This window comes from Strongylocentrotus purpuratus, unplaced genomic scaffold (assembly GCF_000002235.5).
Source record: "Strongylocentrotus purpuratus isolate Spur 01 unplaced genomic scaffold, Spur_5.0 spur5_scaffold_4, whole genome shotgun sequence".
Classification (NCBI taxonomy): Eukaryota; Metazoa; Echinodermata; class Echinoidea; order Camarodonta; family Strongylocentrotidae; genus Strongylocentrotus; species Strongylocentrotus purpuratus.
In genome coordinates this window covers 15,714,756-15,731,496 of record NW_022145610.1, presented here as the reverse complement: position 1 = coordinate 15,731,496, position 16,741 = coordinate 15,714,756, and the positions used below count along the sequence as shown (strand labels likewise).

At 36.1% G+C, this 16,741-nt stretch overlaps 1 protein-coding gene across 1 annotated transcript in view; it reads left to right on the top strand.

Moving 5' to 3' along the window:
- Positions 1–16,294, top strand: part of LOC115929051 — a 55,703-nt gene extending 39,409 nt beyond the window's left edge. Inside the window, exons 3-4 of the mRNA XM_030997170.1 lie at positions 13,389–13,484; positions 15,897–16,294. Coding sequence (XP_030853030.1) covers positions 13,389–13,484; positions 15,897–16,294 — 494 coding nt within the window. The remainder of the gene's footprint in view (positions 1–13,388; positions 13,485–15,896) is intronic.
- The last annotated feature ends 447 nt before the right edge of the window (positions 16,295–16,741 follow it).

Below are 16,741 nucleotides of genomic sequence, written 5' to 3'. Positions count from 1 at the left end.
CACTCTCGCAAATAATGCCTCCTGTTCATCCAAGCGTGAACACATACTACACAAAAAAGATACCTAATGATTTGGGATAAAACACTCTTTCATAAGATATATAATAATTTACTGTTCATAGATGATTTTAAAAATAATTAGCAATTTTCAAGGTGTAAACTTTTTTTTTGACTTACACTGTATGCCGATGTGGCTGATCGGCAAGTTTGACAGTAGACTAACAATTTAAATTGTTTAATTATTCTTTTGAACATCGGTAAGTTGAAGGGAAAATGGTATTTCACTGCTATTTAGGTGTCATCAATTGTCACTAAAGTACTGATTTTTAGTGAAATCAGTTGAGTTTTGTACAGTGGTGTTTGAAATGTTGAGAATCAATAGCACAGCAAGTAATACACAGCCATGATAGTAATGCAGCTATGTGATAGTAATTAAAGGTTAAATGATTGTAAATAAGGTTAAGTTTTTTCTGCCAACCTCCTCCCTGCTAATGCTCTAACTCGACATTAATTTTGCCCTACTTAAATTATGGTATTATTGTTTGTGGTAATACAAACGATTCTTATCTTCATAGAATACTACTTCTACCAAAAAAAGCTATGCGTGTTATTTGTAGCACTTCCTTGAGATCCCATACTGATGTTTTTTTTGCTGAAAATAATGTGTTGAAAATAAATGATTTATTTCGTTATAGCCTCGGTCAGTTTATGTACCAGTTAAATAATAATACGCTACCTTCAGTCTTCAATTTAATATTCATCAAAAATAAAACAATTCACAAATACCCTACGCGCCAATCTGACGAATTCCATCTGCCATTAACTAGAACTTTACTGGCTCCATATTCACTTACGCAGGCCCGAAGGTATGGACCATTCTTGATGTTAGAATCAAGAATGCCCCCAGCTTAAATTATTTTAAATTCAAATTAAAAAGATCTTTTTGCGTGATTATCAAGCGTCAGCTCTTCCTTATTAAATTTATTTCACTCAATAAAATACTTTTTTTATATTTTGATTCATTTTGTACTGGCCATCCGTATTCCAGTCGGTCCGTGTAGTGTTGTGTGTGTTATAGGTGAGAGTACTGCCCTCTCTCGTCCTTGTCTCTCTTCTTTCCCTGTCCCTTTCACTACTTCTTTGTTATGTTTATTTGGTTTATGTACTTGTGTGTTCCTTTCTTATTGATATATATTATTTTTGCAACTATAAGTTATAGGGGGCTGCAATCTACAAGCCTAGCTTTTCAGCAGTCCTCTCCATGACCAACCTGTTTTATATGCCTGTTGTACATTGTGGACCATTACAAATATATTGTTAAGTTTCATTGTTTTACTATGTACAATGCAATCCATTGTGCTTTATTTATTTTGTTGGAAATGGAAATAAACGATATGAAATGAAATAAAATTTGTGGATATAAACAATGAACACAAATAAGAGGGGAACACATGCATACAGATACAAGAGAAACAAAACTAAACTACTTGAAACTACCTCTGCCGACTGTGACAACAAGCCCCAGGGGTCTCAGTCACATAGAAATATGTTTTCCAGACATCCTCTAAGCGAGGATTTCTCCTGAAGCCAAAATACACCCTTAATGAGGATTTCGCGTGTTTCACAAAAGTGTACTCCTAAACAAGTATTGTAAAAGTGTAACCCCGGCCTTGAGCATTTTGAAGTGTGCGATAGGGATTACCAATTAAGTTGTAGACAATGTACAAAATAAAATTTAAAAAATTGCGCTTCAGATGTAAACATCTGTTCCAGTATAGGAGCAATATCATCTACCTTTCCACTTCCAAGTGGCATTGGTTTTAATGCAGAGCCCCCATATGACCTTGGCTTCGAGAAAAAAAATGATTACATTTCGTCGTCGTCGTAAACCCCGGTCGTAAACAAGCAATTCACATGCTGGTACGGAAATTATAGTGGTTTCCGAAGGTTATAGATAACCAGCTTCCAGACCAGCTTTAAATTCGGAGTCGGGAGCTAGAAAATTACCCCTAAACGCGTACAGCAGTATTTTGTAAACTACCCTTTTTCTTGAAAATTGACGTTTTTTAACCAATTAACAATCTGATAAAACACCCCTTTATACGCGTTTTCTTGGTCACGCATGCTTACAGTATTTATATTTGACTGAGACCCTTGATGCTACAAGCTACTGAACCACTGCAGGGGCCCGTTTCATAAAACTTGTTATCTATAACAAATGCTAAATTTCTATGACAAATTTGGTCTCAGCCATTCAGATGCGGCCATGATTTCAGTAGCTTATAACAGTAGCTTGTAACTTGTTATTGATATCAAGTTTTATGAAACAGGGTCCTGAACTTCCACAAATCTGAGGTGAACATTGTACTGCTTTGCAATGGGTTAACCAAAATTTTAACAATCATATTTTCTGAAGTGTCGGTCAATTATCTGAAAAAACTTATTATATTTCTTACAACAGCTTGACATACAGGTAGATTCACATATAGGTATTCTCATAGCATCATTATAGGCTACCGTGAGCTTCTTTATAGGCCTACTGCTCTTTTTATGCCAGCTTTATACCTACTCAAAGTATGTGTAGTATATAACGGTGTACAATTAGCTCGAACTAATTCAACCTTAACTTTAAGATAGCACATATGAAACTTTATGCACGATGTGTTACCCTGTGCATAATGTTTACGAAACTGTCAATAAATATATCTCTATTATCACACATATCCTCGGTTAAATAATGACCTAGGTGCTTAGCCTCTTTACAAACATCAAGTTTAGCACCACACAAATACAAATCTGGAAATACCAACTTACAGTGTTCTTTACAATGCACAATCATAACGTGATTCTTTTACGCATTACATTTAACATCATTTTCTATACCAAACTGAGAACAAACATTTAGCAGGCTCTGTAAACCTGCAGATGATGGACTAAAAATAAAAAATCATCATAAGCATAAATTAAATGATTAACTTTGGTACTACCAACAGAACAGCCAGTACTACGGTTATTCCATTTTACAGGTAAATCATCCAAATACAAATTAAATACGTATGGAAACAAATATACCTCCTTGCCGAACACCATTATTAACATAAAATGTGCCAGAGAGACAGTTACCTCCATCTCACCGAGAACTATTCGTAAGGACCGCTATTCATAACGTGAGATGAGGGTCGCTATTTATAATTCATATTGTGTGTCATTAATCATAAGGACCGCTATTCATAATACGAAATTGGGGTCGCTATTCGTGATACGAGGAGAGGGTCGCTATTCATAATTTACATTAGGGGTTACTAGTCATAAGGTCCGCTATTCATAATACGAAATGAGGGTCTCTATTCATGATACAAAGAGAGGGTCGCTATTCATAATACGAAAGGAGGGTCGCTATTCATAATAGGAAAAGAGTGTCGCTATTCATAATAGGAGTACGGGTTTGCTATTCATAATAAGAAATGAGAGTCGCTATTCATAATAGGAGTAGACGGTCGCTATTTATAATATAAGTAGAGGTTCGCTTTTCATAATACTAAAAGAGGGTCACTACTCATAATACAAAATGAGGGTCGCTATTCATAATATAGAGTAAGGGACGCTATTCATAATAGGAGTAGAGGTTCGCTATTCATAATACGAAAGGAGGGTCGCTATTCATAATAGGAAAAGAGTGTCGCTATTCATAATAAGAGTACGGGGTTGCTATTCATAATATGAGTAGAGGTTCGCTTTTCATAATACTTAAAGGGGGTCGCTACTCATAATACGAAAGGAGGGTCGCTATTCATAATAGGAAAAGAGTGTCGCTATCCATAATAGGAGTAGAGGGTCGCTATTTATAATATGAGTAGAGGTTCGCTTTTCATAATACTAAAAGGGGGTCGCTACTCATAATACGAAATGAGGGTCGTTATTTATAATAGGAGTAGAGGGTCGCTATTCATAATACGAAATGAGGGTCGCTATTCATAATAGGAGTAGGGGTTCGCTATTCATAATAAGAAATGAGGGTCGCTGTTCATAATAGGAGTAGAGGGTCGCTATTTATAATAGGAGTAGAGGTTCGCTATTCATAATACAAAAAGAGGGTCGCTACTCATAATACAAAATGAGGGTCGCTATTCATAATATAGAGTAAGGGACGCTATTCATAATATGAAATGAGGGTCACTATTCCTATTACGAAATGAGGGTAGCTATTCATAATAGGAGTAGGGTGTCGCTATTCATAATAGGAGTAGGGGTTCGTTATTCATTAATAATAAATGAGGGTCGCTATTCACGATAGGAGTAGGGGTTCGCTATTCATAATAATAAATGAGGGTCGGTATTCATAATAGGAGTAGAGGGTCGCTATTCACAATAGGAGTAGAGGTTCGCTATTCATAATATGAAATGAGGGTCACTATTCAAAATGGGAATAGAGGGTCGCTATTCATAATAGGGTCACCATTCGTAATACGAAATGAGGGTAGCTATTCATAATAGGAGTAGGGTGTCGCTATTCATAATAGGAGTAGGGGTTCGCTATTCATAATAAGAAATGAGGGTCGCTATTCACGATAGGAGTAGGGGTTCGCTATTCACAATAGGAGTAGAGGTTCGCTATTCATAATACGAAATGAGGGTCGCTATTCATAATATGTTTTTGTAGAAAGTAGCTTTTAGTAGGACTTTTGGACCTACAAATTGTATAGCGGGGTTGGACCGGACCACGAGCTTACTTACTGTCCGGAGAGGGGTGAGAGGAGGGGGGCACTTAAGAATTGTGATTTGTTTGAGACTTTGGGGGATAGGGAGCTTGAACACTTTCGGACCTTGAAGGTTTTCGCTTCATGTATCGTACAAAGAGGTAATGCAATCCTAATATGAATCACTAATTTATTGTCTTTTTTGTTGGGGTGAGGGTGAGGGTGAGGGTGATGGTGATGGGGAAGGAGGTCTGATAAGGTCTATATAGTGCAACACAATTAAAGTAAAATATGCCGTGAGAAATTTGTCTTCGTTTTTATTTTGGAGTGGGATATCTAGCCCTTGTAGCAACAAGGGGGCAGGATAAAATGATAAATACAGAACAAACACAGGAAAATACGGTATGTCAACATAAATATGAATGCAGGTTTAAGAAAAATCAACCATTAATCAATTCGGGACATGGTAAATTCAAAGCAAACACAGAAAATATATGTAATAGTTATTCAAGTCGATATATACATGCTTAAAGGTTCACACACGAAATATAAATAATCAATTACTTTAAATAGCCAAACCACAATAACAAGAAAAATACAATAAAGGGAACAAATAGAACGAACATTAAGGCTGATGTAAGTTGTCATGAAACAAGATAGATAATTACAGAATAAACACATCATAATATACCTGTCAATTCATCATACACATTGAGAACAGGAATGTATATTTTTTTTTTTTATGTTAACCCTATTAATCTTTATGGAATCTAGTATTGTAAAAAGCATTGTATATTGTCATCCCATACTCATTGTCTCCCACGAGTTTGGAATAGTGTCTTATTGTCGGGGTCATCTTGTAAGAGAGGTTGAATAATCATAAAGCATATACATATGTACGTACATACATATATATTACAGGTAATACTTTTACAATATTTGTTCCTTTCTTTCTCTTTTTTCTATTCAAATAAAAAGGAAAACAAGAAAAAGATATACGACATGACAGTAAGACAATATATAAATTGAATAGCGACCCTCATTTCGTATTATGAATAATGACCCGTATAAATAGCGACCCTCATTGTGCATTATAAATAACAACCCTCATTCCGTGTTATGAATAGCGACCCTCTACTCCTAATATGAATAGCGACCCTCATCTTGTATTATGAATAGCGACCCTCTTCTCTTATTATGAAAAGCGACCCTTATGAATAAGGACCCCGATTTTGTATTATGAATAGTGACCCTCTTGTCATACTATGAATACCGACCCTCTTCCCTGAGTATAAATAGCGGTCCTTATGAATAATGAACCTTATAAATAATGACCCTTTTCACAAATTATGAAAAGCTGTCCTTATGAATAGCTGTCCTTAAGAATAACGGACCTTATGAATAGCCGACCTTATGAATGGCGGTCCTTATGAATAGCGACATTGACCCTTATAATGCACTTTACAAAATAAAACATAAATATATGCGGGCCGGAAAATCATGTTTAAGACAGAAATGAAGCCTCCCTTGTTATGGATAAAACGTATACGGCGCCATGCAATAAAGGCATACCAACTATAGGCGAGTGTCCCCCCGCAAGCCTCAAACTGCTCAGGGCACTGCAACAGCTAGGGGCAATTAGCCCCCCCCCCCCCCCGTCTAAATGGCATATATTTATTTTCTTCTTCTTCTCCTCCTTATGGAATTCTTAATTCTTATTCTTATTATTATTATCATTCTTATTATCATCATTATTGTTAATATTATTATTATTATTATCATTACTATTATTATTACTTTTATTACTGTTATTACTATTATCGTTTTTATTATTTTTCTTCTTCTTCTTCTTCTAGTGAGTTTAATTCATAATTTCTGCCTCCTCAAAATGCATGCTCACGCTCCTAATTAGACCCCCCCCCCCCCTCCCCTTGATGCATTGACATGCATCACTGAAACTAGTGCACACCTCAGCTCCTTGTGCAGCTTGCTTCGTGGAAAATCCCGTAATATATCTCTACTACAGCTAGGTCCGCCTCTGATGTAATTCATTCCCATGAGGGAAAAATATCTCAGTGAGAGAGAGAGAGAGAGAGAGAGAGTGCGTGTCTGTGTGTGGGGCGGGGGAATGGGTGTTAGTCTGCAAGTACAGACCCTAATTTGACACTTTATCAAAAATCATTGTGCCTTGAGAGAAGCCTAGCCCAGCTACCTACTGGTTGTGTCAGGAGCAGCTATAGTACATGGCCTATGGTAGTCTAGTAGTGCAGACTCTCTTTTACGACTGACCAGGGTTTGAGCTTGCAGACTAGAGTGGTGTGGTTGTGTGCGTGTGTGAGCGCGCGTGTGCGCGTGTGTGTGTCATTTCCATATTAATCGTGTTTGTCAGTCGTGGCTATGCAGAGCTGATTTACTCGATCGGTTTCTCCTTCTGCAAGTTGGATGTCCACCTCAGTTGCTGGTGCACCCATCGAAATCCGTGTATTCGAAGGCTCTTGCTCGGCTGTACAAACCCCTTTCTGGTTATGGGTGAGTGAATAAGCCATGGTTGGACATATAGTTGGGTTTCTTTAAGCTAAAGCTTCTATAGTTTGGCGGTAAAGTTGGACAAATTGCACTTTTGTCTAAAATCACCAACTTTGGCACATTTGTGCTACAAATTTGAAAGAATGTAACAAAAATAAATAATAATGATTTTTAATTTTTTTTACCACGTTTGTTTTAATTTTTATTACGAGTTTGAAGTAATAAACCTGTTTAGTGTACATTTGAAATTTGAAATTTGGATAGGGCTCTTGGAGCCTCAAGCCATGTGAACAAATCAGTTGATTGAATATATTTCATATACTTGAGTTTATCTAAAACACCTTTCTTCTTACTTAAACAAATAATAATTTCCTCTTCAGAGGTATTTATTCTGGTATAAAATATGTTTAACAACAAAAATTCAAACCGATATACATTTACTCTACACCTCAAATCTTGAAATCTTTACAATCAGATAAAATCAATGAGTATAATGTTGAAGGGCATTTGATATAACACCTGAAATGTTATCCAAACAAAGTAGTTTTAAAAACATGCCATATTGCAAGACTGTTGTACGTTTTTCCTGAAAGTAGTACATTTGATATATTGCATATTGTGCATATGTAATAATTACGTTTATATCTTTAGTGTTTGAACAATTAGAATCTGCACCATCAATCAGGTATTTTTCGTTTATTATCAGCGTTTCTTTAAAGATATAACGAATAAATGCAACACCACGTTTCCAGAATCATACTACTTCGGGGCATTCTAAAAGAACATGAACAAACGATTCAGTTACTTTGCAAAAAGCACATGAGTTTTCATTTACAATTTTCCATTAACATAAATTAAATCTGAACTGAAAAAATTCGATGAAGTGTTTGAAAATTTACTTGCTTCACTATATTTTTTTTTATTGTTTTAAACTTAGATTTCAATATCTCTTACCAGTCAAAATCAATTGGAAGGTGAAACTTTTCTTCCCAGTGTGTTAATACAGCTAAATCACTTTTCCTAAGCTCACTCATTAAACTATAGAAATGTTCCGATTTCATCGTTGACAATCTAATGACAACACCTGTTTTAATTTCGCAGAAATCAGTGTCATAATGTTGTATAGTACCTCTATCGTCAACTGCATGCTGGTTGACTTCATGAATTCGTTTTATCCAAACTTTAGGGATCGTCTTTTTGAGATTCGTATATATAAAGTCAACCAATAAGGAATTCGAGCCAAATACATTACAAATATGATCTTACATTACAAATATGATCTCCTGACGACGGATAGTCAACCTGTTCGAAACGTCGAGCCACTCCCGCCACTTATTCTCTCCAAGCGCTATAGTTCTCCTTAGAACTATAACCTAATATAAGAAAGATAACCAACAGTCTTTTTCAAGACTACACGAACAGTCTTTTTCAGGACTACACACCCTCAAGAAAGATTACCGAGAGTCCTTTTCAGGACTCCTCAATCCTCTCTCTCTCTCTCACACACACATGGTGCACCCGCAAGCCTACTGTAAATATGATCTCGTGTCTTAAAATGTCGATTTTCTACAATATCATCAACTAGTACGATACAATGTTTAAACCATTCTTTAAAAAATAGGGTTTTACCATCAAATGTTATGTTACTGTTGTACCATAACACTTCATTTCTAACATCTTCGACATGCAAAATGTCAATATATTTAAGTTTACTCCAGCATACGAGACAACTAATATAAAACTCACTTAGATTGTGTTTTGAACATAAAATCAAGATATCTTTGCGAGAACAGTTTGATTTTAAAATCAATGACAACGGACATATTTTTTCCAATCCAGAATTCAAACATAAATTTCCACGGTGTATCTTGGTTATTTTCAAAGAACTTTGATAACTATGCTAAATGCAGGGATTGGAACTTGGAATCCAAGTCTTTCTTAGGCTTGCATTTTTAGTTGTATTTATTAAGACTGATCTCTTTATCTTGTCTCTTTTTGAATTCCAAAGGAAATTATAAATCAATTGTTCAAGTGAACAATTAGTTTGTGAGAAAAGGCTAATACTGAAGCAACATACACAAATTGTGAAATTATAAGTGATTTAATTAAAACAACTTTACCATAAATGTTTACATTTCTTATCTTCCAGATATTTAGGATAGATTTAACCTTTTCAAGTTTTACTGACCAGTTCAATCGATCACATTCTTTTTTAATTTCTAGTTAGGTATATACCTAAATACTTGAGTGGATTATAATTCCAACTTAATTATTTTATAAATTCTATTTGAGGTGTCGTTGTTAACGTTTGTTTTCATTTAACATTTAACCTTGGCCCAGCAAAATGTCCAAACCTTCTGACTTCTTCAACTAAAAAATTAGCAAGGACAGCGTCATCAGCTTATTGTGATATTTAAAAAACTTTCGACATACCATTATTTGCAGAGACGACCGTGATACCATGCATTTCATTATTTTGCTTGATTTTGAAGGCCATTACAACAAGGTTGAATAGTAACGCAGAAAGCGTCTTTTACATAACACCTTCGCTGAGATCTTGTAGTCCGTGTTCAGTAACGATATTAGTCTCCAGTTGTCCAAACTCTATTTATCCCCTTTCTTATATAACAAAGTAAGTATACCTAATCTTTGGGATTCAGATACTTTTTCTTGTTGAATACCCTCATTTATACAGTCTTATAGCAGATATTTTACGTCGTTCCCGAAACATTTAAAAATTCCACAGATAAAACATTACTGCCAGGTGACTTGTTGTTTTCATGGATACAATAGCCTGCCGACATTCTTCTTCAGTAACCAGTCCTTCACATGACATTATATTATAAACATAAACTTAGTAAACAATCTGATATTGTGCAATGTGAAATATGAAAAAAGTCGTAACTGAAACGGGCACTGAGCTGAGAATGTTCTCTCGATGTTGTGCCGCAACGAATAAAGGATTACAGTCCTGAAGTAGAGTCTCATTGAAAAAAATGAGTAGGGTCTATTATTTAGCTGAGGCCTCCTTGAGCCTTCATGTCCACCTTACATAATATCCATGGATAAGGTAGCTTGATGAGTATTGATTCTGTCGGAATATATTTTAATACGTCTAATTGTTGAGATTTGTTTACCTATCATCGTTATCGTATTGTTGGTAAGTATTCGGTTCCCATACTCCCATCAAGAAATACCCCTAGTCTCTCGAAGAGTTTAAGGAAATTTAAGATAACAACTTTTTCATATGGGGCGTTTGGTTGTAAATGCAGTGCATTACATGAGACCTGTTGGTACAACAAAAATTGAAGGCTAATCCTGGTGTTCGACAACACAAGTTGTTGGGTAAATACCCGAGTGGTGTTGAATTCTCCATGGAGGGCCACTACTATGCCTCTTTAACTTAATCGTTATTCCTCCTCTGTATTCCTTTCTCCCCCGATCCCTCCCCACTTTATAATGTATGAACCAGTGGAAGATGATTTTGTTTTTCAATCGCAATGCTGATTTAAGAAATATACTATACTATATCATCTCCCTCTCTTCCTTATCACTCTCTTTTCTCCCATATAAGTATATATTATACCCGTTTTCCTAATGTACGCGCATCAGTCGCATAGACTATCACGGTAAGTTGTTTTATAAAGCCAGGCTTCAGAACTAGAGTACACTATTTAAAACACTGAAACCCTCACTTTCAAGATCAACAAAGAGGAAACAAACGTTCAAAGAGAAGGTTCCTTTCTTCGCTTGTTTGACAGGCCTTTATATCTCCTTCCAGTATATCTGATGGACCCATGTCACCCATCCCCTCACATTTAGTCCCTTCTATTAAAAGTTCCGCGTTTGTCTTTTTGCTTTGAACAAGAATATGGTTGACTAATTGTTTATCATAAATCTTTTCTTTTGAATTACAGCTTAAAAACGTATTTGAAAGATTTCGTCTCAATAATTTTCTTTGCCGTAAAATAGCGACTTTTAGCGATGTTTAGCGTCGATTAGCAACATTTGAGAGAATGTTTGCGAAAGGCAGTTGGTGTCTATTAGCGACTGTAAGCAAATGTTAGCGACAGTTTTTTGCGAAAATTAGCAACTATTTGCCAATTTTTTGCCACTAATTGTGAATGTTTGGGACCTTTTGCTAACTCTTGGTACGCAATGGATTGATTTTGATATAGGAACCATATGGTAACGTGGTCGCTAGCATTGGCGAATCAAAAAGAACTTCAGCGACACCGTCTTACAACCGTTTGCAAAGGCTTACGACTGATTTGCAAACGCTTGCAACTGTTTGCGGAAAATAAATTCGCAAAGAAATTTTGAACGTGTTTAAAATTTCTTTACGACAAGAAAAACTGTTTACGACAATGAAAACTGTTTGCAAACTCTCTTGCCATCTTTTACGAACCCTGGCGAAACCCCAAATTCGCTACGTTTGCAAGCATTCCCTGCTCAGTGAGATAGGGACTTTACCAATGTCCCAAAGAATCCCATCAATACCACTGGAGAACATTAGTAAATTCGCAAAAATATCCATGCAGAACCAAGACAGCTGCTGGTATAGGCACAGGCCTTGCCAATCCAATGCTGTCAGGCTTTACGAAAAATAACGTACACCTGTACGTTTTCACAAATGGGGCTCGATTGCTGGATAGTTAATGATCTAAATGGCAAGATTTGAAGAAAAAAGGAAGGTTTCACCAAGGGTAGAACAAAATTGAAAACCTTCTTCTTCTGCAGAGTTAAATATATGGTATCGATCGAAGTGGAAAGAGTGGGAGGAATATCGATTGCAAATTTGTCTTCGTAATGAGATTACCGGAGATTGAGAAAAGCTTTAAACGCCAAAGAATTTATCATTACATCATACAGATATTTCTGTATTGTTTAGTTACTATTTGGAGTTTATATACCAAGTTGCGGAGAAAAAGTTCTATATTATGGAGTTAATAGTTATAATATATGCCTGAATGCCTCTTTTCCTGAGCGTTTAAAGTATATTATATTGTTTTTAAATTAATGCAATTTAGCGGTAAGCAGCGTTATCTTTTATATTTTGTTTTTCGTTGTTGTTGTCGGTTTTGTTGGTCTCCATTTGGGGTGCAACTCCAAGAAGGGCAGTTTTCTAATCGTGGAGAACATGAATCGAAAGTGGGATTTTCCTGACCTATCCTCTATGGCAACTGATTTAATAACATTATTCGTACCATCTCCACTGATACGATAATCATTTTACAGCATGCACTTGCGCAACTATACAGTGCGTCCCAGAAAAAACGAAACCGAGAACTATGATAGAATCGATGATTTATCATAACTTAATCAAAATTATAATTGATAAATGACACATATTTGTAAATCTTAGATCCTCCTCTTTCATTTGATGCAACTCTTATAATGCATATTTCATGCATGAGTGATTAAAGTGAATTTGAAGAGAAGAAACCAAAAGGTCATTTGGCGGACCGTATCTGAATTGAAAAAAATGAGCTAGTAATAACAAAGTTCTGTTTGTTTAAAGTAGTGCTTGCATTTCCATAATTTTATTAAACGAATTCGTTTTCACTGGCTGCCTGCCGTAGCAACAAACGAAAGGAACGGAGTTAAAGTCACTGAGTAGTCGGCTCTCATGGGAATTCGACACCGTTCGGGTGTTTACCCAATAACAGATGTTGTCAATCACCAGGGTTAGCCTTGAGTTTTATGACCATTGGACCTTATGTAATGCTTTGATTTGCCCGAAGACTCTCGAGCTCTCCGAGAGATTAGGGGGTAATTCTTGACTGGACTATGGGTTTGCTGTGTGCAAATTTGTACCCCCATTAATGGTATTTCCACCAAGTCTGGTGTCAGCGAATTATGGCCTTCTGCACATGGAAACTGGCGATCCAATCCCTTTAAGCCTTTTGTACAAATTACTTTTTGGTTTCCTCTCTTCAAATTGATTTTAATCACTCATGCGTGAAATATGCATCATATGAGTTGCATCAAATGGAAGAGGAGGATCTAAGCTTTCCAAATATGTGTCATTTATTAATTATAAATGTGACTATCAAAGTTATAATAAAACATCGATAATTCTCGGTTTCGTTTTTTCTGGGACGCACTGGACTATGAATCATTAAAAACTTTTACACGATAATCAAACATTCTTTTATTTTCATAGGTGGAGAAGTTTCACGAAGAGAAATGGGGATAGTGTTCATCGTGTTTGGGTTTTTGGCTGTCTCTGTTCTGCCGTATACACCTGCAGAAAATACAGGTAAGATAATTGTTATACTAGTATTATTCCAATTCAACTGACCAAGGAAAACGATTTGCTAAATAGCTGAATGAATAAGTACATGTATTTCGTCGTCAAAATGTTCCTTGATTGGACACATTAATATTTTACTAACAAAATGTTATGTAGTTGAAACTAGATAGAGTACAAATTGCAACAAGGAATTTAAAATAGATGAAAATCTTTCATAAAAATGTATAAATATTGCTGATTTGAAGTTATTAATGCGTACTTCGTAGGAATGATTAATATCATACACATTAAGACGTGCTCTTCGCTATTGTGGATTTGGTATACATTGAACTTAATAATTTCTATGTATCTTGTCATTGTTTATGGAAAAAAATAGCATATGTCATATAAATGTGATTACATGATTATATTTAACAACATCAAAATTGCACACAAACGTTGCATTGTTTTAAAACTTAACTCCCTTGGGGATCATTCGGGCCAGGCGACATTTTACAGACACAATGATGAAAAAATTACACTGGGTATCTGATATACTTGAGGGCTACACATTTGGCCTGTCGGCTAAAACAAGAGTAGTACTTAGCGATGGTTCGGTGGTAGAGCAGTGGTCTCGTCACCTGGAGGTCACGGGTTCGAAACCAAGTCGACGCTTGTGCACTTCGGTAAGGTATTAATCCTCATTAGCAAGTCCCTCGGAGAGGACTTAAAGTCGGCGTTTCCCTGGTTCCCTACTTACAAGCATACACATACTTTCTTAGCATTCAGGTAAAACAAAACAATTGGAAGTTATTCAGAAAGAAAATATTATTTATACCCCGTCCTTTATTTCGGTAGACTTTTTAATTTCTGATTATTATGTACATGGATGAGGATATGAAACAGCATTTAAATCCCACCTGCACTAGTTTGGACAGGAGGGATTAGATTCCCACTTGGTCACTGACAGGTGGTTATCTCATCAACTAAGCCCTCAATTAACATAAGAAAAGGAGGATCATGGGGGACCAATGGTCACCGATTAACCATTGTTTTCTATATGTCCCTTTTGCAGCCAACATCAAATTCTGTAGAACTTTGCAGGAATTATGAATATGTCATGTATGTCCTAGCTGTGAAATTTAAACGTTAACAGTGTCCTAATATTCAAATTATGCAAGGAAACCCGTTTACTTGCTAGACTTCACTGTCAGACACTATTGAGTGACTGACTGGCTTTGTTCATCTTTGGTATAAAATGAGCCGTAAAGGGTACATGAGCATTTGTCTACATCAATAACACACTTCTTGTAATGGCCAAAATTAAACCGATTGAATCTTTATGCAGCATAAAACGTACAAACATTCAGTACAATAGTCTGAAAAATCAGACTATAACTTATTGGCTCTATAGCTCCTAAGTCGATTTGACAACTTATAGTCGTTATTTTCCCACTTAAAGACATTTTCAAGCCCACTTTTTTATAGGGAAGTTCTAAATTAGTATTGTCTTTCAAATGCTGTTGGAATTTAACCTTTTCATTTTTATGGCCTGCAAATGGGACATAGTACCTTTAATTGTGTTTTTATCCAGTCCAAACAAAATCAATTTTCCTTCCTTGCTGCTCCCAGATAACAATGAATGTCGGTTCGAGAACCGCTGCTACAATGGAGGAACCTGCTACAATGAATTCGGAAATGTTGTAACGGTTTCATATTTTTGTAGGGTTTGAAGTGATCTAATTAAACTCGTTCAAGTTCTGAAGTACATTACACTTTATTTCCTAGAGATGGGATGGGTGCGCTGCGGCTAGAGTAGATAGTTCATGAAATGGCATTTTCAATTCCTGGCTGTCTTGTCTTCAGTGGATGTATCGTTGTGTAGAGGTTATTTCACTTAACTCTTTTGGATTGAGGGTTCAAACACCAGCCCATTACTCCACATTTACCAATCTCCGCCCAGGTGTAAACGGGTGTCTGTCAATTCTATATATCTATCAAGATATCTTCTCTCAGCTTGGAGGCTGATTGTAACATTTTTCCACACATCTCTGTTTTCTGCTATCTTGGTATACTCTCGTATTGTCATTGCACACCATGTCGCAACGTTACCCTTCTAGTTACTTACTGTTTTCCCTCTTAGTCTGGTACCTTCTACTTTTCTTTCGAAAAATCTTTCATGATTCCGGCAATTGCTGGGATAAGAATAATTGCAGGACTCTAAGGAAGAACACCGTTTATGCCTTGGCTTCTTTGGTTTAAAGATATTATTACTTTTTTTTAATCACTCTTATTACCATTTCATTATTATTTTATTATTTTCATCGTTATTGTTTATATTACTATTATTATTATTATTATTATTATTATTATTATTATTATTATTATTATTATTATTATTATTATTATTATTATTATTATTATGAATTCATTGCACAGATACCAGCATCACTGTGATAGAAATTGAATGGAACGAACCCACCGTCATATCTTCACCCGACTATCCATCCTCCTACTACAACTCGAACCTCGACCTTACTTGGGTACTCAAGGCTCCAGAGGGTCACATCCTCCAGATACATATTCTAGACCTGGCCCTAGAGACGGAATACGACTACTTGTACATTGGTTATGGGCCCGGTCCCAATGAACCTGGTTCTTGGGAGCTTCAGAAACTGACTGGGTATAGCAATTCCAGTGAACCCGCTACACTCGGTCACTCTATGTGGGTCAGGTTCACCACGGATGTCTCAATGGGTGATATTGGATTCAGTCTTCATGTCACAGCTATACTAAACCCTTGTAAGATCATATTAGCCATAGGTTATGCTTCTTAAGAGGTTTAGTGGTCTCGTGGATACGTCACCGGACTGTTGATCATATGGTTTTCGCTTCGAGTCCCGCCGAGGCACTAATGTCCTTTGGCAAGACATTAATCTATCTTTGTTAATATCCTTACAGACATAGTAAACGGCAACCCGGTAGGAATTTATTCCTTGAATCCTTTTAACGCCTTAGTGCAACTGGGCTAAAGCCAGGGAAATAATATTACTTTGTAGGCTCCTTGAGCTTCCTCTGGAATGAATGTGTGTGCAATGTAAATGTAGCTATTATTCTTATTATTTTTTTTAGTTATGTTTCTTATTAGCAGCCCATGGGCCACACGGGGCACGCAAGACGATTTAATTCGGCTTATCATCATTTTAAATAGTCAAAAAGAAAGAAAATTTTCCACTGCTGTAGGTGGATGCGTAATACCGTATCACTGATTATTAAACGCATCA